Source organism: Diceros bicornis, chromosome 6 (assembly GCF_020826845.1).
Source record: "Diceros bicornis minor isolate mBicDic1 chromosome 6, mDicBic1.mat.cur, whole genome shotgun sequence".
Lineage (NCBI taxonomy): Eukaryota > Metazoa > Chordata > Mammalia > Perissodactyla > Rhinocerotidae > Diceros > Diceros bicornis.
In genome coordinates this window covers 44746196-44771036 of record NC_080745.1, presented here as the reverse complement: position 1 = coordinate 44771036, position 24841 = coordinate 44746196, and the positions used below count along the sequence as shown (strand labels likewise).

Sequence of the window (24841 nt, the reverse complement as noted above, 5' to 3'; positions counted from 1 at the left end):
GCAACATGACTTTTTCCTTTTGGTTGTTGTTTTTATAAGCTTTCAAATATGCAAAGAAACATATACAGAGCCGTTTAGTTATCAAGCATGCTGAATTTTCAAAACTATAAGAAAGGACTTTCTAATAATACAGCAATGCCCTGTAACGATCCAGCTACAGGATACCTTTATAATCAAACGCCGGCGAATAACTCGGGTAGTGACTCTCCGTTCTTCCTCTGAGTTTGAATCACTCTCACTGTCTTTCAAGTCCTGATAAATGCATTTTTAGCATAATTTTACCATTACATTTAAAATAAAATACATTCTGAGAAGGGAAATCAAGAAAGGATTACTTTCACTTGCTGGTTTTCCCCCCTAAGGAAAATCATGATGTATATTTGTGAAAATATTTAAAAAAAAATTAAAGTGTAAGAAAATTTTGAGCAGGATTCTAAATGAAATTACTCTGTGTATGTATATATGTGTGTATATATTAATTATATATACAGTATGTATATGCAGATAAAGACCAAGGTAATTAAGTTATATATTAAAAAATAACAATTATGGAGAATTTTTGGCATCAGAAACTACATGCTACTAATTATTAGTTTGAAGAAACATTAATATTCTTTTCAAACTAGTTTTAAATGTATATACATTTGACTTGAATGTATATCCTTATAGTTCAGGCCACGTTTCACTTGATCTATAGAAAGAGGCATAGTATTTCTGATTTTTATGAAATTTTGGTCATATTTGACAATTTTATCAGAAGCTATTTTAAACTTTATGAAAAGTAAAAAATTTATGTCAGCATAATTTGCCACATATATTTATATCAGAAGATTTTTATCAGCATAATTTGCACCTAACACATAATTGGTACTAAGATTTTATTCAAACGAATAAAAGAATAACGTGAAACAAGTTAAAGCTTGAGGTCTTATTTTAAAGAACTGTTATGAAGTTAATAGAAATTAATAGAAAAAAACATTTCACAGACAAGAATATGGTACAGACAAGAATAAAGTAATTGCACAAAATATTAATTTTTAGGCAATAAGGATAGGAATAAGGAAAAACTACCAAGCAGCAAACAGTTCATAATTCTAGGGGAAATATATCTTTGGCTTTTACTTAAATATCATGGTGAAGAGTATTTACTGAATGATTTCATTTTTCATTTCTAAATTTTAATGGTAGAATTCTGAAAATAATTCTGGTACTTTATTTTCTAAGTTTACTAATTATCCCAAATTTGATAGTCCTGGAGACAGAAGTTGTAGTTAATATCCATTGGAAAAATCAATGGCAGTATTAGTAAAAATAGGAAAAAAACAAGTAAAATAGTTATGAGATGTATAAGTGTTAGCTAAAATGATTTATGAAATGTTAGTCAAATAGACAAGAAAGTAGGCCATTTTTCACCAAAGGTAAACTCCATAAATATTTTTAAATGTTATAGTAACATCAACCTTAACTTTGTAGGAAATTTCATCTGAACAAAATACCCTACTGAATAATATGGTCAAAAGGAAATAGTTTTCAAGTTTCTCACTCTTTGCAAAGATATTGGCTGCTAAATTCGCTATTACTTTTAAAATTTTTTAGAAAAGGACTGTAAATCAAGATGCTTAGAATGATCTAAGTATTGTGAAAGGAGGCCCTGCAATGGCTCAAAAAGGCAGAAAAAGGTAAGAGTAGTTCATATTGTGAAAGAAAAGAAGTACTAATCAGCATTCAGGGATTAATAGATTAGATGAGGCAGAAGGGAAAATTCATCTGAATCATCCATACACAGAATCTTAAACTGGGGAAAAGTTTTCACTTGGGTAAATTTAAAAGCAAAAGAACGTATGTTAATGCAAACACTAACAACAAACCAAGATGTCAGTTATACCATAATCCTATCAAAAATCATCTGAGACCAGCCCCTTACATAAAGAAAAAGTAGCCATTTGGCCAGTGTTTCAGTTTCCATTTTCTCCCTGGGGTCTGTGCTAATCTTAAGGTGAAGGGTAGAGAGAAGATGGTGGTAGAATCTTGATCAGGATTCCTTTTACAGAATTCTCTAGGAAATGGCAAAGAGGGTAACTAGGAGACCAAATGGAATTTTCTCAGTACTCCTTGCCATGGGTCGCTGCACGGAAAGAGGTGGGAAATAGCAGAACTTTACCTTGTAACAGCAGGCAGCCATCCGTGTAAGAGCCGCACCCGGACTTTTGACCTGATTTTTTAGGGGACAAAAAGGGGGCTGTTTTCTGAGATCATACATCAGATGACCTAGTTGGTTGCTATTGTACAATGGTCTAGCCACAAAAGACACATCCTGAAGATCTTTGGATTTCTTGTGAGGTCAGGTTCATATCTCCCAGAAGCTTTAGCTCCATTGTGAATTTTCATGCTCATGAAGCCTTTATGCATTGGAGTAGGACCAGTGACCAATACAAAAGGCACAAACTCATTTATAAGAAATCTTGAAAACATTTTCTAATAGTAATTATTTTCCATTACTGATGAACTCAGCTGGGTTTCCATTCAGGGTTAAGATTTTCATTTTCAAACCCTCTTTATGCCTTCTCCCTGGTTCCCCAATGGCCAATATGTATGCCCATGTACATACACAGAAGTGCTTACTGTGATCCAGGTCTATTGTATAGTTCATGAGAAGACACACAAATTGAGAAAGCAAAAAGCAGTCAAAATGTAGGAAACAGAGCTGATTTTTATTTTCTCATATCAATCTGTAAGTCATAATTTCAGTTAAAAAAATTTTTTTAATATCTAAAAATGGTAAACCTCAGAGAATAAAAAAAAAATCTATTAGATGGTACCAAAAAAAAACATGTAAGTACAAAGAGCAAACAAATAATTCTATGACTGTAAGGCTTTAAAATTATTAAAAACAAACATCAAGATAATTATCAACTTAGATATAAAAATTATTAAAATTTAAATTTCTCAATGCTGTTAAACAACAGTGCTATATACCCACCTCATTTTAGGCTTGGGAACTGTGTTTCTTCAATTTTTTTTTTTTTTTGTGAGGAAGATCAGCCCTGAGCTAACATCTGCCAATCCTCTTCTTTTTGCTGAGGAAGACTGGCCCTGGGCTAACATCCATGCCCATCTTCCTCCACTTTACATGGGATGCCTGCCACAGCATGGCCTGACAAGTGGTGCATTGGTGCATGCCTGGGATCCGAACCGGCGAACCCAAGGCCGCCGCAGGGGAGCGCGCGCACTTAACCGCTTGCGCCACCAGGCGGGCCCCTTTCAATTTTTAAAGCACACTTTCAGACAACAGACCTTATAGAGTAGAACTCTCATATGAGTCACATGCTATAAACTTTTTAAATTATACAAAAGAACCAGAAAGGGTCAGAATAATCCTCCTCCTTCCATAAGCAAGAAGACTGGGTTGGGAGTTAGGAAACCTGAATCCCAGACAAAATTAATACTGGACCTTATAAGCTAGTTATTTAACATCTCTGTAGTTCTTTTCCCTTCTTAAAAATGGCTAAAGACATGCATATTTCTTTTTCCTACCCAATGAATGAAGGTATGTCCAAATAGCATATGTTTACTCTTATTTCTTTATCCCCACCATTAGTGTTACAATTTTCGATTATGCATTTATAATTTGGAAACAGTAAAGAACCTTGGGCCCATGCTACCAGATTAATCAAAAGAAGTGAAGCATCAGTATTTTCAGTTTAAATGACTGCATACTGGATAACTAGATGACGTACCTTTTGCTCAGACCCGCTGGACCCCTCTTCTTCGTGTAGGTTAAGCCTTGGCTTGCCATCTGCAGGAGAAGTCCTACTCATCTTTTTCATACTGACAGGCACACAGGGTTTAGGCTCTTCTATTAGAAACTTGCTGGTTTCTTCTAGAGATTTCTGATATGCTGCTAGTGATGATGCTGGTTCCTCAACACGACCAGATCCAGGTATTTTTGGTTTCAGAGTTTCCTTAGCACTCTGTTTCCCTACATCATTTTGGGATTCCGGAAAGTAAGATTTTGTCTTTGCTTCTGGAGTGACTTCTACATGGCTTCCATTTGCTTCAAATTTTCCAGGTTCTCCTTTGAGATATGAGGTAATAGAATCTCTATACTGGTCAGGGCTGCAAAAGATAAAATGTGGAAATTTACAATGGTATCATATGGCTGAAAATGGGCTTCAGAAGCTCTCAATTTTTAGCAAACATGTTTTTAACTACTTTTGAGGGCATAAAATAGAAAGGCATGAAAAATCTGGTCCCTGGATTCCAAACTGGGGGGGGGCTCTCATGGGTGTGACTATGGGGGTGAGGAGGTGCTCCAGGCTCCAAGCGTCCCCTGCATTGCAACTCCCAGCCTGGCTAGCTACGCTGTCGTCGTGTTTTGTTTAATCCACTTGTATAGCTACTTGGATTCTCTATCTTAAAAAGTAATCCTGAGAGGTGCATGGACATACCCAGAGTTCCAGATCCACCAATCTAAAAGGAGGCTATCTCAAAATGCTTCTATATTGCCAGTGAAAAAACTGCTGACAAAGTACAAAATGAATTCCTGTGATGAGAGCTCTGGCATCCCCAAGAACCCCAAATTCCAGTCTCTGTATATGTTTCCAATTGTGAATCCTGCCATCATGCTTTTCCAACCGTAATCCCCTTACTTGGGTCTCTTCTTTCTCCAGTCCTGACCTCTGCTGACTCTCATTGGTGATCAGGATGTTGGTGCTCACCCGTTGCTTCTACTTCCTGTGAGAACTGTGTTCCTTTCAACTATTAAAAATCCTTCTCTTCCAACACTTTCTTTAAATTTATTTCCAATTTTTACTAGTTTCAAGATAGCTTTTATTTTATTTTGTAGCTTGTGTATTGTTTTTAGTGTCTTTGCTTATTAGCTGCAGAATTCTGAAGGCAATAACTAGTACAATGTTTTACATGTATAATATATATATTATGTATATGCATATGTATGTATGTGTGTATTCTTATAAATCAAATTCTGATTATCTAAACAAATTTATTAAAAAGAAATCAATAGCAACACCCTGTTCTGTATGTGTAAGGACAAATAGTCCTAGCATACTGTGAAGATCCTATAACTATATCCACTTCCTGCTGTGCAATGAAAATTGTGACTATATCTGAACATAGACATCAAAATTAGTACTATCTGTTGTCTTTGCAGTTATCTCTTTGGTAGGTTGACTATAGAATACATTGATGCTACCATTCTTCAAAAGGTTTGTAAACTCCTCTTTGGGAATTTTTATTGAACAAGAAGCTTATCAGCAATATGAAAATATCAAATATGGTTATGAAATAACCTCAGTTTTTTTGCATCCAACTTAAGTTTATTATTACTTGCCACTGAAGTAAAATATATTTTAGTCTGATGTATGCATAAATAAAAATAACACCAACTATTACTGAGAGACTATTTGCACCAGTTATTTGATAGGAATGCTATAGTCTTTCTTTTTCAATTTATAAACCTGTTTGAGGAAAGTAGTAGTATTCTTATTTTTAAAGCTGATTAAAGTGACGTTCTTAGAGCTTAGAAATTCACCCAAAGTCACAAAGTGCAAACCTAATGGTGGTGGGATTTGAACCAATGTCTGGAGGACACTAGACTCTCACTTTTCTAGAGTAAGGCCAGTAAAAAAAGGACCAGATTAGGGAATTATTTTGGTTATAACAAATTTCTATCCTGGCAATATTACTTGGAGTAAAGAATTACATATGCTATGGTGCAAATTACGTAAAATATTCATATAGAAAAAAATGAAGGGTATATAAAATGTTGTGTTTTTCTTTTAGTATAGTAGGAAGACAGATGACTTTTCTTTTTGCTTCTCTGCATTTTGTACATTAAGACATTTAAAAAAAAAGTAAGTAAAAGAAATACACCAAAATTTTAATGGTGGTTATTGCTAGATGAAGTTATACTGATTTTTTTAATCTGTATTTTAAAATTTTGTATAATAAGTATATGTATGTTTGCAGTCAGAAAACAATAGAAATGTTTATATTTCTAAAAGACAGAATTTTATATATCACATTATTTTGAATGAACATTAATTACTGGCTATGTGAAAAGAATAATACAACAAGTAATAAACTAGAAAAGAGTAGTCTTCTAAAGTAAAGAGAACATATAAATGAATGTATAAATCTTTGCCATGTATGTAAAACTTTTTGCATTTTACTTCAGGTTATTGATAGTTTTTTTTTTTTCTTTTTGGTGAGGAAGACTAGCCCTGAGCTAACATCTGTTGCTAGTCTTCCTTTTTGCTTGAGGCAGATTTTCGCTGAGCTAACATCTGTGCCCATCTTCCTCTATTTTGTACATGGGACGCTGCCGCAGCATGGCATGATGAGTGGTGCGTAGGTCTGCACCGGGGACCTGAACCTGCGAATCCCGGTCCCTGAAGCAGAGCGTGCAAACTTAACCACTACACCACTGGGCTGGCCCTATCAGTACTTTTAAGAATTATATTTGAGCTTAGGGTAACTTTCCCTCTCCAGATTAGCAGAATGAACTAACCTTTAAGACAGGTATTATCCCAAAACTAGAACGGTAATTTAGAAAAAGAGTAATTGCTAAAAAGCGTACATTTAAAACTATTAACATGTAACCTGTGTTTCACTTTCCTTTTTCTGAAACAGAGCCATACCTGTCATCCATTCGATCTAGTAACCCACCAATTATTCTTCGAGCTTGAGTGGAGGACTCTATGTTTCCACTTGGTGTCTCGTCCTGCCAACCTGTAATTGAAGACATTTCCAGTTCTGCTTGCTGAACATGTTTAAGAATAGCCTGTACTTTTTCTTCTGTCATCTCCTCAGACTCTACTCCTTCTTCAAGTTGAATGTCCTCAAATAGAGATTTGAGTTTTTCTTCCGTCATCTCCTCATCAGGACCAGATTTTCCTTTCTCTTGCTGCTCAGAGCTTATTCCTACTTTTCTAGTCTGTTTCAATGGTTCTGCTGGTTTAGCATCTTTTGGGACCCCAGCCATACTTCCGAGGTATTGAGGATACTCACTCAGACAAACATTCTCCAACTGGCTCTCATCTACATCCACTGCTTCAGGCATTTCTGTTAAAGGCATTGAGTCTTCAAGTTTGCTGTCTTCTAAGGAAGTGTCTTCTGCAGTTACGACTGGAGGTCCATCTGCTGAATGTCCTATGTTTCCCTGGGAAGGCACTAGCCCATCACTGAGTCTATTGGGGGTTCTAAGGGGAGATTCTACACTAGAGATATCACTAAAATAATCATCTTGCTGGAAAGGGGTGGGTGGTGTGTAGTGCAACCCTGTGGGAGTTTCCAGTTCCACTTGAAGGGAAGGATAACCTATGGAAGACAGTACATTTGGACTGACTGGAATGAATTAGAGTACATCAAACAAAAACACATGGAATGACTTAAATTATATCAGGTATGAAAATGTAATGATGAATTACAGAATAATGCAGATAAATTTATTGGTTTAGTTCAATTAAATGTAATACAATGAAATAAAAGACTAGTGCAAACTATAATAAAATAGAATACTAATTAATTAAGATATAGATTGTTTCTATCAATTTTGGTAAGAATATAGTAACTTAAATACACAGACTAATTTAATTCAATATAAAGTTAGTTGTCATTATATAAGATACATTTATTCCATGGCCAAATTTATTATCTTTCTACTTTTAGCATGCAAAATCCATACTGTGGTGGACTGAATACAGCAAGCCACAAGAAACCAATTTTTATAATTAATTACTTATAACTTATTTTAATAATGGTATATATGAGCAATGCTACCCAACTCTAATTCTTACTTATTTCACAAGAAATTTACAGCAAAGAAAAATGAATTTAATCTTTGGAAAGAAACCATTATTAGATTTTGGAGCAGTAGCACTGGGAAAAAAATCTAAAAAGATGTTAGGAAAGGATTTAAAAAGCAGATAAAGTATAAAAGACTCCATGTAAATTTTCAGGTATCATAATGTGACAGAGATGAAAGGGTTGTGGTGTATATGGAGGTATTAGTAAACTTGGTGATGGGGTCCACTCAGAACCACGAATCAAATAAAGAGAAAAAAGAAAGATACACACCAGACACAGGAAGAAAACCATTTGCAAACAGCTCTCTGAATATTCATGACAATGCTATGAAACACGGAGGTTTATTAACCAGCCTACACAAAGGGGAAGGAGGGAGCAATTCCCTTGTTTTAAACTTGGCTGCACGGACTAAGGGAGTATTTTTCTCTTTCAGCAGAGAGAAAAGTCAACAATGGTCTGGTCATGGTGAGGAAAGGAAGTTTCACACAAGTTCAACGAAGAGGAGAGACAGGAAAAGAAAGGCAACTAAGCACATTTTCTGAATTATTGGTCTACAAAGCTAAAGCCTAATTTTTCTATCAGTCTAAGGTAAATACTAACTTCACTTTTGTTGTAAATTCAAATCGCTATAGGTAAATGAACATTTTTCTGTTATGGTCACCTATAAACCAGAATCTTGTTGAAAACTTGGCTAAGATTAGCTGAGGTTCATAATCTGCACAAGTGAAATTTATTTCATACACACATTCCTTAATTTCCCTAAGAATGTTTAAAATAAGGAATACAAAATATTAAGATGTAGTAACAAAAAGCCCTTGTGAATTTATTTAATGATATTCTGATTTGTGAAAGTTAAACTTAAATGAAGCTTTCAATTCCATTGAATACTTCCATTGTTTTCTAGTGATCTTGTTTATTAGAGGTACTTTTCTTAAAAATTTTTCCCAATAAAGAATATTAAAAGATTCTATAAACTATAACTTGGCAATAATTCATAATTTGATATAATACTGATCTATCTTTCTCCAGTGCAAAAAGAGTTTGGTTACCAATATATGGTCTCACATATAAGACAGGCCTTGAAGAGACTTTTTTTCTTCATAGAACCAAGGTTCTATGGTATTTATAAACTTAAAAAGAAACCACTTTTGACATTATTACCCATCATGTTTATGTTATGTGGATAACAAGGTATGCTTTAAATTTTCTGTTGACTTTAACTTTAGTAAGCAGAAACTTTCTAAGAATTTGAGATCTTTTGTCAAATAACATATGCATAATTAGAAGTTATTGAATCTTGTTATTCTAACTTTGCCAGTTTAGAAATGGAAAAAAAATCACTACATTTTCCAAAACTTGAAGTAGAAAAATATCTCTAGCTCCTCTTCCTGCCTTCATACCATCGTCAACATTTTTTTACTCAAAATTCATTATAGGAATAAATTTCCATTTGTGAAGGAAGACGAGCATCTTAAAAAATATAGTAAGATATTCGTTATACTTTTCTTAATATTTTGATGGAAAAAAGCCCCAATTTACATAATGAAGAAAAGATGACAATTATATAAATTAAGCTAATGTAACAGAGGAATTATGTTATTAGTGACATCTATGATTATTTTTTTTGTGTGTGTGAGAAAGATCAGCCCTGAGCTAACATCCAATGCCAATCCTCCTCTTTTTCCTGAGGAAGATTGGCCCTGGGCTAACATCATGCCCATCCTCCTCTACTTTATATGGGACGCCGCCAAAGCATGGCTTGACATGCGGTGTGTCGGTGCATGCCCAGGATCCAAACCCATGAACCATGGGCCACAGAAGTGGAGCACGCAGACTTAACCACTACAACATGGGGCCAGCCCCAAGGGATCTTATTTTTTGTGTGTGTGAGGAAGATCAGCCCTGAGCTAACATCCGTTGCCAATCCTCTTTTTACTGAGGAAGACTGGCCCTGGGCTAACATCCGTGCCCACCCTCCTCTACTTTATATGGGATGCTGCCACAGCATGGCTGGACAAGCGGTGCATTGATGCGCGCCCGGGATCCGAACGTGGGAACTCTCGGGCCACTGAAGTAGAGCGCGCGCACTTAACTGTTATGCCACCAGGCCAGCCCCTATGATCATTGAATTAGAAATTATGCTGCCTTTTATATACAATAGATCAAGTAGAGTTTTTCCAAACAATGGCAGCATATGAAGTTAAAATAATGCTAAATAACATATACTTTTTCAATAGACTTTTTCAGTACACGCTTAAATACTTGGTCCCAAAACAGTAATTCACCATTTTACCTGATAATTTGTATACTATATGCTTAAACTTGACCCAATACCTTGCTTATTGGTAAAAACAGCTCACAATTTATTTTTATCTCTATATGAATAAAAGAGTTCATTAGTGTTTTAGGTTAATATGAAGATGACAAAAGGAGTGCATCTCTAGATATTGTTTTCTTCCATTTGGTCATATAAACTATTTGAAATACAAACTCTTTTAGTTAACTTATGCTTTTATACCTCATTATTTGTATTTTATATAACAGTTTGTCTAGAGTTTATCAAGTTTGTTCTATTAGAGTGTTTATTTGCAGACTCTGGCAGAGAGAATGTTGTGGAAATGAGAAATTAAGTCAAGCAAATCACAATTTAGTTGGTTTTAAGTGACTGCCTTGTCCTACTGCACTTTCAAATTTCATCAAATGATTGAGTAAATATGAACGCTAAATTCAATTACCATCAACAGAGTCATGGAAAACATTGTTCTCATCTGCAAAACTTCTGGTGCCTGAAATATTTCCATAATCAAATATTGGTCCTTCTAGCAGAGTCACTATATCTATTCGATTAATTTTTGTCAAGACCGAAGTTAAGGCATCAGCTGAAAAAGGAGAAAAAAAGGTTGAAAATCCAATTAAATTATTTTCTTCCAGTCATCACAGTATTCACACAAAGGCATGGTTTCTTGACCCTCCTGGCATTTTAGCTTCTCCTTATTCCAGTTCTGCAATATCGCTATCCAGAGTGCTCAGAAAGCTCGCTGCTACAGGGATGACAAGTTAGGGTCTTAAGAATCACTTTGCGAGGCTGTGTATGATGACAGCAACGTTCATTCCACTGTAAGATGCAGAGCAGACGGGCTTCAAAATAGCTAGACTCCTTTTAAGTATAAGGGGATCTAATAAAATTTTAAAATGTTCCTGTCCTTTTAGACTGTCCAACTAGGTCACCCTCATATTTGATGCTTAGCATTTTAATGACTTACTGAGGTCAGGCTGACACAGGCAAACCCACAGTAACTTATTCCACATTGTTGTGGGTTGGTACTTGTCACAGTATAGCACCACTCCCCTCTCCCCACCCCAACAAAACTAAACAAAACAAAACCCAACAATATTAGAGAATTCTCTGCCACTACAGACCAAGCTGAATAAAATGATTTGATCCCCTAATTTGATACTATCCTTCTGTCTATATCTCCCTGCACATCCATCTCTGGCCCTAGCAGTAACTTCAGAGTCTTTCTGACCACCACCCCATGATTTAACAGCTAGAATTATATTTTCATTTTTGATGGTTACAGAGAGAACTATGGACGAAATACAAAAACTCCCCTACTACTTGCCTTCCTAAAAGCTCCCTAAAGACAGTTTAGGATAAATTAAACAAGTATAACTTTAAAAGACTTGTGATTACTTTATGATCACTCTGATTTTATTAACAGTAGGCTTATCTAAAATATTGGATATATGCAGTTTTGAAAGTTAAAGTAATATAATTTCAGCATACTTGTAGCATTTTTTCCGTCTCTGGTAACCCATTTTTTTAATAACATGAAGCTTTGAGAAATTAAAGAATTTGGATTTTCCACACGTATTTGATTGATTTCATCCACTGAAAAATTCAGTTCCCTTGCCAGTTCTGTAGAAAAGAAAAAGAGTTACTAAGATTTCATATTCTATTTTATCACATATATATCATAAAAGTAATGCTCAACTGCCACACACACGAAAAAGGGAAGGAATTTTATAGTAAAACCCAAGTACAGCCTTGGGGTACTAATCTTTATACACTTGATTTCACAGGAATGTGGTGATCATACACAGGCTGTGACATAACTCTCCTGAGGTAATTACTTAGTTACAATCAGATTCCCTTTAGAGATTATTTTATAAAGATTCTTGATCTGTACAAAGAGGATGTTGCTGGATTCTTTTAATTCAGCCAAAATATTCTCTGCAATTAAGAAAACTTCATACAACAGAGGTAGGGATATAGGATTCATAAATATAGCACAGGAGATGCTGGTAGGGTTTTCCCTAGGCAATCTTCGTGAAGTACATCTTTTCCTCACATAATATTCTACTCTATATGCCTTCCAGTTTCATGAATTCCACTTAGGAGGTTAAATGATGACTCTAGGCCAGATCATAGTCTATGATATGCTGCCACTTTTGTGAAAAATAAAAGGGAGATAGCTTTCTGTCCAGCTAAATGTATATACCCATCCACTGGATCTTGTAAATGCAGAGAGTGTCTTTAGAAAGATACATATCATATGAGTATTAGTGGCTGCCTTGGGAGAGGGAAACTTAGGAGTCAAAGATGAGAAGGAGACTTACTTTTCACTGTATATTTTTTGTACAATTAAAAATATCTATCCGGTGTATATTATCCTAAATGATTATAAAAAGTAAGAAATAGGAAAAAATTCCCCTGTGGAAAAGGAATTGGTCAAGATTCTATCCAGCTTAAGAAATATTTCCAGCAAGTTCAAAAAAGTCCATGTGCTTGACCAAGTGATTTCACCTGCAGAAATCTATCGTGAAGACACACAACGTTGTATACAATGATTTACATAGATGAATGTTCACTGTAGGCTTGTACTGCTGAAAAATTGAAAACAATTCATGTGTTGAAGAAAAGGAAAAGAGTTAATTAATGTAACGCAATGGCTTGTAAACTGTTCTGATCAGGCCTACAGGTAGAAATACATTGTATATCATGGTGTTTATATAAATGAAACCAGATCTTCACGGAGCAAAACTTAGACTTAATACCTGTAATACATAGACATTTTCTTTTCCATTCTATTCCATTTAAAAACAAAAGCAAAGCATGAATTGATTTCATGACTCACTAGTGCACTGTGACCCACAGTTAGAAAAACACCATTGTAGAGTACATCTATTGGATGTTATTTATCCATTAAAACCAAGATCAGAGAATATTAAGTTTTGTATAAACTATGTAATTACAAATAAAAAAGCAGAAAATTACATTGTGTATATAACATTTTAAAAGCTTTAAATAAAAAATCAAAGTACATTAAGATGTTAACAGTGGTTCTGAGGATCAGATTTAAATTTTGTTCTAAATGCTAATTTTCCCAATAATTTTCACTGAGCATATAGTAATTCAAATTCGAAAAGTCAATTTTTAATTTTTTAAAGTTCTTCATCTCTGTGTTTTAACAGACAATACTGCTTACTGCCCAACAAACCCTCATGACCAAACTGTATCCTTTGTCTGGAAACCCAATGAAGAGCAAAGATACACTGTCTCTAATAATTTTACAGTTTTATGACTTTATATCTGGTTATTCTTATGTCACATCTTCTCCAAAAATTTACTGACAAACTAAGGACTGAATTTGCTTCAGGAAAATAATCTAATAGTTATGGGCATATAATACCACAAACTCAATATTTGCTCCAGTATATTTTCAGATTACAATGTCCAATGTTATAATATAAATATTACTATTAATTTTATGTTAGCAAATATTTATACATAGTGAATTGCTATTAACGCTGAACAATCTGCAAAAGATTACTCAGACCACCTGTCTTTTCAGAGCTCTACTAGGCTCCCCCCCCCCCGGTCATTAGCAGTATGCCTGAGAGCAGGGACTGGGTGGAAGGAGAGAGGAGGGTTTAATATGTGGTGGGGAGACTTAGGGCATTCAAAGGAAAAAAATTTACATGACCTTGTTTGCTATTATCTAGTTTCATATTCTCCCTTTTAATAGCATAGATAATTATTTCTCTCAGTACAGAATGTATGTCGCTGATGGTATGCAAGATGACTTTAGATATGACAATAATTAACATTTATTTTTTAACTGTTATGTTTTTTGGCTGTGCATTAAATAATACATTCAACCTATAAAACTTGAAATTTCTATGATTCATAGGAAGTAGGATTTTGGGGGCCCAGTTAACATCAAAACTACAGAGCAGAATTGTCCAATTGACATAGAACCTTATCTTCATCTGTAATGAAGTGAAATCAAGCCAAATATTCCTTTTCTACACACTGATCATAAAGTTTGATTCATTTCACAGAACTCAACTACTTTTGTAAATGGAATAGATTTATTTATGTGTATCCTATTTTTGAAAATTTTAATTAAAAATTTAAACTTACTGTCATCCTTTGTTTTCTTGTTTATATGTTATTGAAAATGATTCTTGTCTTCCATTATCAAAGTGATATAGGATTTCCTTTTAAATAAATCTTTGAGCATAAAAGTGAGTCCACTTAAAGAAAAGTACCAGGTAAATAAATATACAGATAATATGTGTATATCATAAAAACTGTGACAATGACTCATGAATGATTAAAATGTGTGAAACCTAGGCATGGATTAAATGAACTGTTGCCTAAAAGAGCTGTTCTAAGGGCATAAACCATATTTTAAAATTTTAGGTTATTTAAAAATCATAGGCCTTAGCCATCTTTTCCTTTATGCCACAAAATATATTTGCTATTAGGTAAAAGTTTATCCTATATTACCAATGAAGAAAATGCTTCAATTTAAGGTAAAATTAAGATTTAAATTTCTATTCTTTAGTGTATATGCATAGAAAAAGCTTTGAAAAACACAGCATCTAGGGTTTTATCAGTAATTATCTCTGGGTAGATAGAATTATGGGTGATAGAAAGAAGCAGCAAGTAAAAAACATTTTTGTTTTTTAGTAATGAACCGCTTGTGAATAAGACAAAGAAATTAAGAAACTGTATTTGTTTTATTCAGGAGTGTACACACTTACCTGTCCAACTAAGTCCCAGGTGATCGGCTACTATTGCCATCCTGATATCTGTCCGTTCACATGGACTCTGTGGACCTACGATTTACAATTTCTTAATTAAAATAATCATCAAGAAAGATACAATACTGGAAAATTGCTTTTAGCAGTACTCAGCTTTTACAGAGAGACTAATGCTAACACTGTACACTTAAATGTGTCCTAATCACCTACATGAACACTTCTCTTTTCACATGGCTCACTTGATTTCACCTGCATCAGGCCAAATGTCAGACTACATGAATGCTTAATGTAATGGAACTGAACATGCTGACAAGCTCGCTACTTGACGACAGGTACAGAATTGTTGTGTTGGTGAAACACCATGATGGGATTGCAACATCTGTGCTTTTACTTTGACAGAATCATATCCATTAGCACATTTAAAAAAAAAAAAGTTGCTCATCTTGAATGACACCAATATCTTCAGCATGCTTCCCTAGCTATCTAGGGTGTAGTTCAGTTAAAAGGAAGAAAGAAGAGTATATAGACAGCACATACAGATGACAATGACAGAATGAGAAACTACTGTTAAGTCACTCCACAGGCAATCACAACAGTTCATGCACTAGGGTCTACGAGTTGGAAAGTGTTTACAAACTATGCTGGTTCTCCAGGATGTGAGCAGAGTGCTCGAGAAACCTGACTGCCTTCATTCTCACCAGTCCTCCTACTGCTCCTTTTCTCACTGCCGGCCTTTTCACTCTTTGATTTTAAAGGTGCTGCCTCTGTTTTCTTATCTCTAGCAGACTTCGTTGTAATTGAAGGCTGGCCACCCCGGGAAGTCTCGGACAACGACGTGTTTCTTGAGGTACTGTCTTCCTCATCGGACAACTCGGACTGCATCTTTCTGTCTTCTTCAGAGAGGCGGTCCACAAGCTTTAAGGTCTCACCACTAATTCCCTTAAAATATTCAATGGAATGTTTACATACTTCCTTAAGCTGACTTTTCCTAACTTTAACTGTGGTGGTGGTGGTGGTAGTGGTGGTGGTGGTGGTGGTGGTGGTAACACAGGTGGATCTTACCTTTACTGGCAACTTGGATGGAAGTTGTTTGGCCTTGCCTTTCTCTGGCTGCCCTTGCTTTTGAGTGGCACATGCTTTTCTAACTGAAGCTGTGTTATCCCTGTGTGTGTCTTTTACTGGAATTCTGGACTTTACATCTACACATGAAGAAGCAGTGAGGGTTTTGGTTGTCTCAGATTGACTAACCTGCTTCATTTTACTCACTTTAGTGTTTGGCATATGATTTGGTGGGAAGATATCTTTTGGTGAAGTGGCCTTTATGGGAAGTTTGGATTTTCGCCTAGTCCCTATCGATTCCTTTGTCTTTTGCTGCTCTCCAAGAACTTTCTGCTTATCTCTTACACAGTGTCCTTGCAGTACCCCTGTCTTTTTTCCTGATGAGCTTTTCACTGGATTAACTTTCTCTGTGGTACAAGTGGGTGCAGAATGTTCTGTCAGAACTACATTACTTGTAATGTTATCTGACTGTATAGTGGAAGAATCCAAATTGTTGTTGTTATTAAAGTTATCTTTTTGAAAATCATATTTTCCTTGGGGCCTAATGCCCATGTGGCTATTGGCTGTATTTGAAATCACTGTTATAGTTTCATTCTCTAATCCCTGACAACTGGTCATCACAGCTTCTATCTTATCTGTGACTTCTCCAGGGCCTTCTTTCTTCATGGTCATGGTGGATGCAGAGATTCCCATTTTTATAGGCGTGCGCAACTTGGGGTCAACTTTAGAGGTGTTAGTGGCTGCTGCTGCTTTCTCCAGGGAGCCACTACTGGATGTGCCTTCCTGACACTCTCCGCTGGTCGGGATGCTGGGGTTAGGTTCGACTGTAGGTGCCTCTACATTTCTCTCTAGATTGGTTTCTACAGTGGTGTCCCCTGACTGTGGCTGTGGTGTGGCAGTGACCATACTTTTATCCCCTTCCCCCTGGTCCCCTGACTTCCCTTCAGAAGTATGCTCACCAATCTGGAAAAATTGGAGCCTCTCTTCAACAAAATCCCTCTTGCTCATGTCAATTGCACCACTGCGAGTCATCTCAAACATTTTTCCTTCATGAAATGGGAAGGGGTTAGGCTCACTAGTTGGGGTACTTTCATCAGTTGGCGTTCTGGCTGGCGTTGTATCAGGGGTTGTTGCTGGAGAGCGGTCTTCCACAGCCAGACCAAATGGCTTAGTTTCATCTTCCCGTGATTTACTGTCAAAAACTTCGTCATCCCCTCTGTTATTAGACCAAGGGTCAAAATCTAGACCTTTGGTAGCTACTGTTTTAAAAGGAGTGGCAAATTCTTCATCTACTTTGTAACTGAAATAAGTATCAGGAAACACTGATCTGTCAGGATGTCTGCCTTCTAGTGTGAAAAACTGAGCCCCTGACTTCTGGTCAGTCTTATCAGGAGTCTTTTCAGATGAACTTTTAGAAGGTGGCTTATCTTCATCTGGTCCCACCCTTCCCTCCTCCTCCTCGATAACTTCAAGTTTACTTTGGCTAAAGGAGCGATCAGCTGGCTTCAGAATGCCCTCTGTGTTCCATATATCTTTCTTAATTTCCATGGTTTGACCTGGGAGTTTAGAATCACTCTCTGTCAAGCCGTCATCTTCATCTTGCAGGTCGTAGCCATCTAGAGAGTCGATCTCTGTGGCATCTGTATCATGAGAAAACTCTGCCGTGGTAGCAATGGAACACTCTGTGATGGACTGGTCATTGTTCCCATTCTGGGCAGCTTCATTCTGAGGCGAATCGAGGACAAGGCCAAATTCATTATCTCTTCCAGATCCATTAGTTTCCAATTCTTTCTGGTTGGAAGCCTTTTCAGCAGAAGCTTTGGATTTTGTCACTTCTTTTTGTTCATCATCCACTTCCTTTAACTTGAAAGTATATTTTTTAACTGGGACGGGTTGATAAATAGATTCGTCATCGCTTGAATCACTGACGTCTGCCCCAGGAGGAACTGGTGAAGGTGGCTGCACTCTGATGACTGGTTCAGCCAGCTGGTACTTGTCATGTTCATCTTGCAGATTGACTTCAATCATGTCCACCTCTCTTTCAGGGAGATAATGATGTTTCTTATCTGACTCCATCTGGTCTGCATCCAGTGGTGGAGGAGGGGGAAATTCAATATAGGCAACTCTGTTACTTTTGGGTCTTTGGCTCGAGTCTTTGCTCAGGTTGTTAGGCATTTCGTGATCGACTGCTGTTTCTTCCACTATAGTCTGCTTTAAGGAGGCTGACTTGGCCTGCTCCTCCTCCTCAGATTCCTCAGAAACCTCGGGAATTGGGCTGGGTTTGCCTGGTATATAAGCTATGAGCGAGTCTGGTGTCTTAGACGTAAATTCATAACTCACTTCCTCTGAACTGGGTGTTTCTGGGGTTAAAGGGCTTTTCCCAGAGCTATCTAGAAAGGATACTTGCTCTAGAGTATCATCTTCTGGACTACCTTGGGGAGAAGGAGGTTGCTTTTGCTGTCTAGTTGTATAAAAGGTCCCCCTGGTCTCTTGCACTGTCTTACATTCCTGACTTATGATTTTTTTTACACTTCCTTGTTGTATCTCCTTTTCATATTGCTTCCCAACCTGTACAAAACTGACATAAACAGGCAAAGTTTTTATCTCTTTCCCTCCCTCTGTCTGGGCTAGTGGTGCAACTTTTTCCAATCCATCAATGGGACTGTGGTCGAATACATCACTAGAGGGAGATTCCTTTCCTGGGCTAAAGTCTAAAGAATCAGGAGATTTGGTGGGAGAGGTTTCGGTTTCATCAAGAGGCGGGCATAAGCCTATATAACTCTGATGTTTGGAAACTTTGCTGATTTCTGAATAGGTAATTTTTTCATCTTCTATAGAATTAAAGTGCTGCGTCTCAACTGTCTCTTTGCTCATACTTGATTGGGGTAACATTTGTGATAGTTCATGTTTTGGGAATGTCGACGGCTCACAAAAAACATCAGGAATATTGGAAGACAGCATTCTTCTTTCCTCCGCAACTCTGACTGGGATGTGTGACACTGCCGCGCTCTCGCTTCTCCTGGAAGGTTGATCGAGAGAGCCACCTGGACGTTCCCCTTCTTTAACAACATATTCCCTATATAAGACTTTTTTGGAGGGAGATTTTACAGTCATTTCCTTAATTTCTGAGAGAGAGCCATTTGTTAACAATTTGTGTTCTCTCTCAGTCACAGACATAAATTCATTCCTTTGATCAACAATTTTACTCTCAGGGTGACCAATGTGATTCTCTCTTACATCATGCACAAGTACATGTGAAAGTTTTTCTTTCTGAGGCTTATTGTTAGTGGCTCCAGAACTTTCCCATGTTCTAAAGACCTTTTTGTCCCATGGTCCCTTAGTTGCTAAATCTGTTACATGACATGCCAAGTCTTTAGCCTGTTGCTCAGAAAAATAGTCAGGCATTGCTTTACTACTTGACATTTCAGTTCTCTGTTTGCTCACATCATCAGAGACAGAATCATTTACAACAATTTCGTTGCTTTGGGCATGCTCATCTTTAGCTTTTAATACCATAAAATCTTTTTGCACAGATACACCTTCATCTGAGAGGTCTATGGCCTTCTGCTGTTTTTCTCTAGCAAAAACGTGGTAGACAGGTAGCTTGCTCTCCTGGATTTTTTTAACTGGGATTCTGGATTGGCCATCTGGCTTTTTGTCTTCTTGAGACAAGTCCTTACTTTTTGCCTGTGTGCCTTGTTCAAATTTTAATCTAATGGAACTGAGTTTGGATTGTTTGAGCTGAAACCCAGACTGGGGCCCTTCTGGTGCCTTGCTCTGTGAAATACTTCCTTTGTCTTCCTCCTTGGACTTGCTGTCCTCAGTCTCTTGGGAAAGAACCCTCTTCTCCGGGCTGCTGGGCACACTGGATGCTTTCCTCTCATCGGCTTGGGGGAAGACTTGTCCGTCACGGCCATGCTGCCTTGCCTTAACCCACTCATCATTGGATGCCAACAGTTCTGTCAGCAGTACTTTCTCAGGGCTGCTACTGGTAGAGCTTTGAGAAGAGTATTCTTTGCCATTTCTAGGGCGTGGCTTTTTCTCTGGGGACTGCAGTTCATCATTTAGCTTTTCGGTTTTGTCGCGAAAAAACTGTGACACTTCAGTCAGTTTTTCTTCAGCTTCCTTCACAGTCCTGTCCACCCTATCTTCATATATCAACTTGTCTCTACCTCTGTCTAATCTGTCCTCAGTAAAGCGCATCCACATGGCATGTTTTGGACTACTAACATCGCCAGAATAGTGCAACACTGTCACTTTATCAAAATGCTCATCTTTAGACACTTTACCTACACCATTTTCAGACACATCTTTATAGATTTTGGAGATAATTTCTTTTTTGGGGGCAGTGACTACTTTTTCTCTGGACCGCTTATCAGACCCCTGTAACTCTGAGCTAGGGGGTCCTGTATGGTCTGTAACCGATTCCTCTGTATCAGAATGAGACACATCTAGCTTTTCTGACAGAAGCATTTTCTCAGCAAACCTGTAAGATTCCCCTCTTAGTTCTGACAACTCATCGTCATGGTATTCTATTGAGTGTTGACTCAAAAGCTTCAATGTTTTATAAGAGTCATCAGATATGAGTTGAGCAGAACTAGGGCGACTATCTTCTTCTTGGGACACAGGAGTGTTTACTCTGGAAGACTCCAGATAAGAAGGCAATGACTCTTCAGCAGTAAGTTCTTCTTCTTCTTGCTGACCCTGTTCCTCTGAACAAGGAAAAGCATCGTGTTTTTCTGGCAGAAAATCTTTTAGGTTAATATCTCCCCGGGATAAGTCTTTCTGATACACATACATTTCCTTTTCTGGATGCTTTTTGGTTTCTCTAATAATGACTTCAGTGGGCTCAGCTTGGTTACCTTTTTCGATGTGGACTTCTATTATACGCTCCAGTTTGGGTTTCATTTGGTTGTCCTTCTCTGCATGCTGGGCTGAGGTTTCAGCAGCAGACTTGTGAACATCTGGAGAAACTGCCGACTTATGTTCAAACAGACCTGCCAGTTCTTTGGAAGGGTCCCGCCCGGACTGAAAGGCCTTCATGATGTCATGGACTGACATGGTTTCTTCAATTCTTTCAGAGGTACCTTCACTGCCTGGTGGAGAATGATAAACCATTCTGGTGGTCGTGGTTATGTGAGTCTCTTCTTTAACACGCATGCCTTTGCTCAAAACTCGATTTTGGTCATCTTCTTCACTACTGGCTCTCATTTGAAATGCTTTGACTTTTTCTTTAATACTAGAAGTGGTGGGCTTTGGTTCCAATTCCATAAACGTAGGGGAAGGTTTGGGTGACACAGGCTCCTCTGGTTGGGACTGGGGAGCATCTCCGGCTGAAGGCTCATAGCTCCTGATAACATGAACCACCTCAGTTCTTGTTTCTGTAATGACAGGAGGGATGGGGACTTCATGAAAAAGTGGTTTAGGACCTGTGCTTTCAGCACTTTGTGGGGCCGAAGGTGTTTTTTCACTTCTTGTTTCAAAGCCACTGTCAGACAAGGGACTTTTATCTTGGTCATGCTGAGAAAAGTCATCGGGAGACTCCAAAATAGTATCTGTTCCAAAAAAAGAATCAGCCATTTTACATAACTCTTTCTCAGAGGTGGAAGGCCTCATAGAGGCTGGAGGCATTTTGAGTTTGTGTTCCTGCAAAGCAATTGCTGGTTTTAAAATTCTTTTCTGTTTCTCTTCACCATCCTTCTTTGCATCCTCAAACTTGCACTTTAAGTTTGTCAATGAACTACTCCCAATATCATTTGTTAGGTAATCAATAACTTTGGTCAAGTTATAATCCTTTTCAGAGGCGGCGTTTGATCTTACTTGTGCTCTCTCTGGCGGGGATGGAGAATGGCTTGCAGCGGCGTGTTGTCTTGCTTCTCTTATTTCTTCTGAACTAAATTCTATCCAGTCGTCTTCGGGAGAGTGTCCACTGTCACTCTTTGGTGATTTGGGTGGTCCTTTGTCATCCACACACACATCTTTTTTAAGAATTTCACTAACTTTCACTAAGTCTTCCTTTACTTTCTCAACAATTTTAAAAGGTTCTTCATCATCAATTCTCCCTTCTTTTGGGAGTTCAGGTTGGAATGGCTTCTCCTCAGGCACATCTGTTTGTAGTATTGCAGTCATCCGCATTAGGTCCTCTTTCATTTCAGCCACATCTTTTAATATCTCCTGACTGGAAGATAAAGAAGATGGTGTAGACAGCTTAAGGGCAGAGGGTGCAAGGAACAAAGATGACTTAACTGGAGATGAAGTTCGAGTGAAATGGGGCTGAGGACGTGTCTCCGTAGTCAATGTTTTAATGGGTGACAGCAAGGCTGCTGCTGATTTTGTAAGTAAATTAGAGTCTGGAAGTTTCTTTAATGCTGGTTCTGGCAAAACATTGACTACAGAGTATACTGGCACTGTTATTATTGATGATGTTACAGATGAGGTAGTTGCAGATATTGACGACCCAAGGGATGTATAGAGTGCACTTGCGGAAGGAGTTCTTAGAGACTGAAAAGCTGACGGTGCTGAAGAAACATATGACCTGAGTGGGGAAAATGGCATTGCTGTCGTGGTAGAAAACACTTTCTCAACTGTGTCAGTGGCTGCATTAACCACAGAGCTCACAGAGTTTGTAGCTGTAGAAATTTTTTCCTGTAACGGGGCAGTGGTTTTGCATCCGTTAATTAAAGTTGAAGATGATGGATATTTCAGAGGGGAAATAGATCCGTTGACTAGTGCTACCTCTACTTGTCCAGGCATCTGTTTCACAGGTGATGAGAGAGAAGAGGTCATCGTAACTTTAGCTGATGAAATGACATCAACTGCTGATTTAGCTGGAGACACTACCGACTTTAAAGGCGAAGATATTAGCGGTGCTGCTGATGTAATAATTGACTTAAATGGCAGACTCGAGGAATACATATTAATGTTTGATTTGGGGGAGGCAGGGGGTGTCATGGTAATTGATGACCTCTCCAAAAGTGTCCCTGCTGTAGTCACTGGAGAGGTTCGAGAGGAAAACGTGGAATTGGATGCCAGCCCTTTTAAAGGCGAGGCCTCTGTGACTGTGGGAGCTCTAACCAGGGTACCAGAGGAAACTTGGATATTGTACGGAGATTGTGACACCACTGTTTTTATTGGAGAAGAAATTGTCCGAAAGGATCTAATTGGAGATGCCACGTCACTAATGGATTTAACTGAAGATGTAGTTGACGCGCCTAAGGTGGATTTGATTGGAGAAGGAGTCGAAACAGACCATATTGATTTTAACGGAGAAGCTGATGGCGTATTAGAGGAAGAACTTGATAAGGAAGTGAAGCCTGACTTTGCCGGCCCAGGCACTGTAATCGGAGCTGTTGTCCAGGACTGGTGTGGTCTTGTAGAAAAGAATGGCTTGTATGAGTAAGTGGTGGGGAGGGATCTTGTTGCTCCTGCACTCCGTTCAACTGTTTCTTAAATTTTAAAATGAAATCAAACACAAAAATCAACAAAAATGGTTGAGAAACAGAGAGACCAGAGAAAAAAATTGGTCAGTAAACTTTGAAATATTACAAAAGCAAGTACAATTGTTTGCATGATTTAGAATGAAAGAGGCAAAAGGAACAATTAAGTAAAAGAGAGAAAAAAAAGTTCTACAGACATAACTAATCCAAAGTTAAAAAAAAAACCTAAATAAATAAAAAACGGAGCAATGTGAAATGAAAGGCAGAAAAAGCACGTTGCAACCAAATAGGCCAACAATGAAAAATAGAGAACATGAGGAAAGAATTAATGATGAGAAAAATAACCACAATGGAAAACTGTTCCCTTACTTCCTATTGACTTTCTTATGTGCTGGTTTTGAAATATCAGTAGCCATTCTGTTTTGCCTGTATAGGTACATGTTTGTTTTGTGCAACCATATAACTCTCATTTTAGTCATTTCTAACGTTCCCTCTCCTCGAACCTTTTGGTGATACAGATTTCACCTAATTAGAACCATATCAATGTGTATAGCTAAACATTAAATATCTAAAACTCTTTTTTAGAAAACCACTCAAGCCTATTTCATGCAGAATCCAAAATAACTTTTAAGTGACAGGCAACTGATGTGCAAACTGTGAAGCCACTGGATTTTAAATCTGTATCTTCCATGCACAATTCGGTTATGCTTGACACCCATAAAAAGCCAATAAGAGCAAGAAATTTTCTGAGTCAGAATTTTAAAAGAAAAAACACAGAAAAGGAATGTTTGCATTGATCTTTTCCATGCAGTATATTCCTTTTGATGAGGAAAAAAGAAAATGTAATATGAAATGATTTAAAAATGCATATGTACACACACACGAAGGGAAAAAAAAACAGAAAAGATGGTTCATGGTTACCATAAGCAAGCAAAGCAACTGAAAACATTTTATCATGCACAATATATCATGGCAAACAAGCCAATGAAGTAATACAGTTTTTATGCCATATTATGCACAATATATAAACTTTAAAAATACTTTCACAAGAGCATTTAGAAAGAAGAGTACACTTTTTCCATGAGATGTGAAGTCTTGGTACCTTTTGAGATTTTAGGAAAATATTTAATTATTCATATTAAAAATACATCTGCAACTAAATATATCCATGTCTGTAGTTGTCTTCATTATGGATAAAAACACATAGTTTATCTCAGATATTTTTTTCATAATCTATTATACTTTTAATTCTCAAAAGGTATCATGAGGAAAAGCTAAAAAGCACATTATATTTTTAATACCCCATATTTAAGTATCTACAGTGGGATACAGTATATATCTGTATATATATTTATCAGTGGCAAAGGTACCAGTTCTGGTGCCTTCCCAGAATATTCATGGGACTCATGGATACCCCAGACACTGGAACAGCCATGAGGTAGACCTATTACTAGGAAAGATGGATT

The 24841-nt window shown here is 37.3% G+C and overlaps 1 protein-coding gene across 17 annotated transcripts in view; it reads right to left on the bottom strand.

Moving 5' to 3' along the window:
- Positions 1–24841, bottom strand: part of ANK3 (ankyrin 3) — a 641124-nt gene that overhangs the window by 19919 nt on the left and 596364 nt on the right. For 11 of the 17 annotated variants that reach the window (XM_058543390.1, XM_058543388.1, XM_058543384.1 and 8 more), the window contains 6 exons: positions 14881–14955; positions 11615–11746; positions 10563–10706; positions 6660–7338; positions 3738–4116; positions 2162–2212 (listed from right to left, as the gene is read on the bottom strand). In XM_058543390.1, coding sequence (XP_058399373.1) covers positions 2162–2212; positions 3738–4116; positions 6660–7338; positions 10563–10706; positions 11615–11746; positions 14881–14955 — 1460 coding nt within the window. Of the gene's footprint in view, positions 1–2161; positions 2213–3737; positions 4117–6659; positions 7339–10562; positions 10707–11614; positions 11747–14880; positions 14956–15578; positions 23379–24841 lie in introns of all 17 variants that reach the window. The other 6 variants (XM_058543397.1, XM_058543398.1, XM_058543399.1 and 3 more) reach the window with 4 other exon arrangements.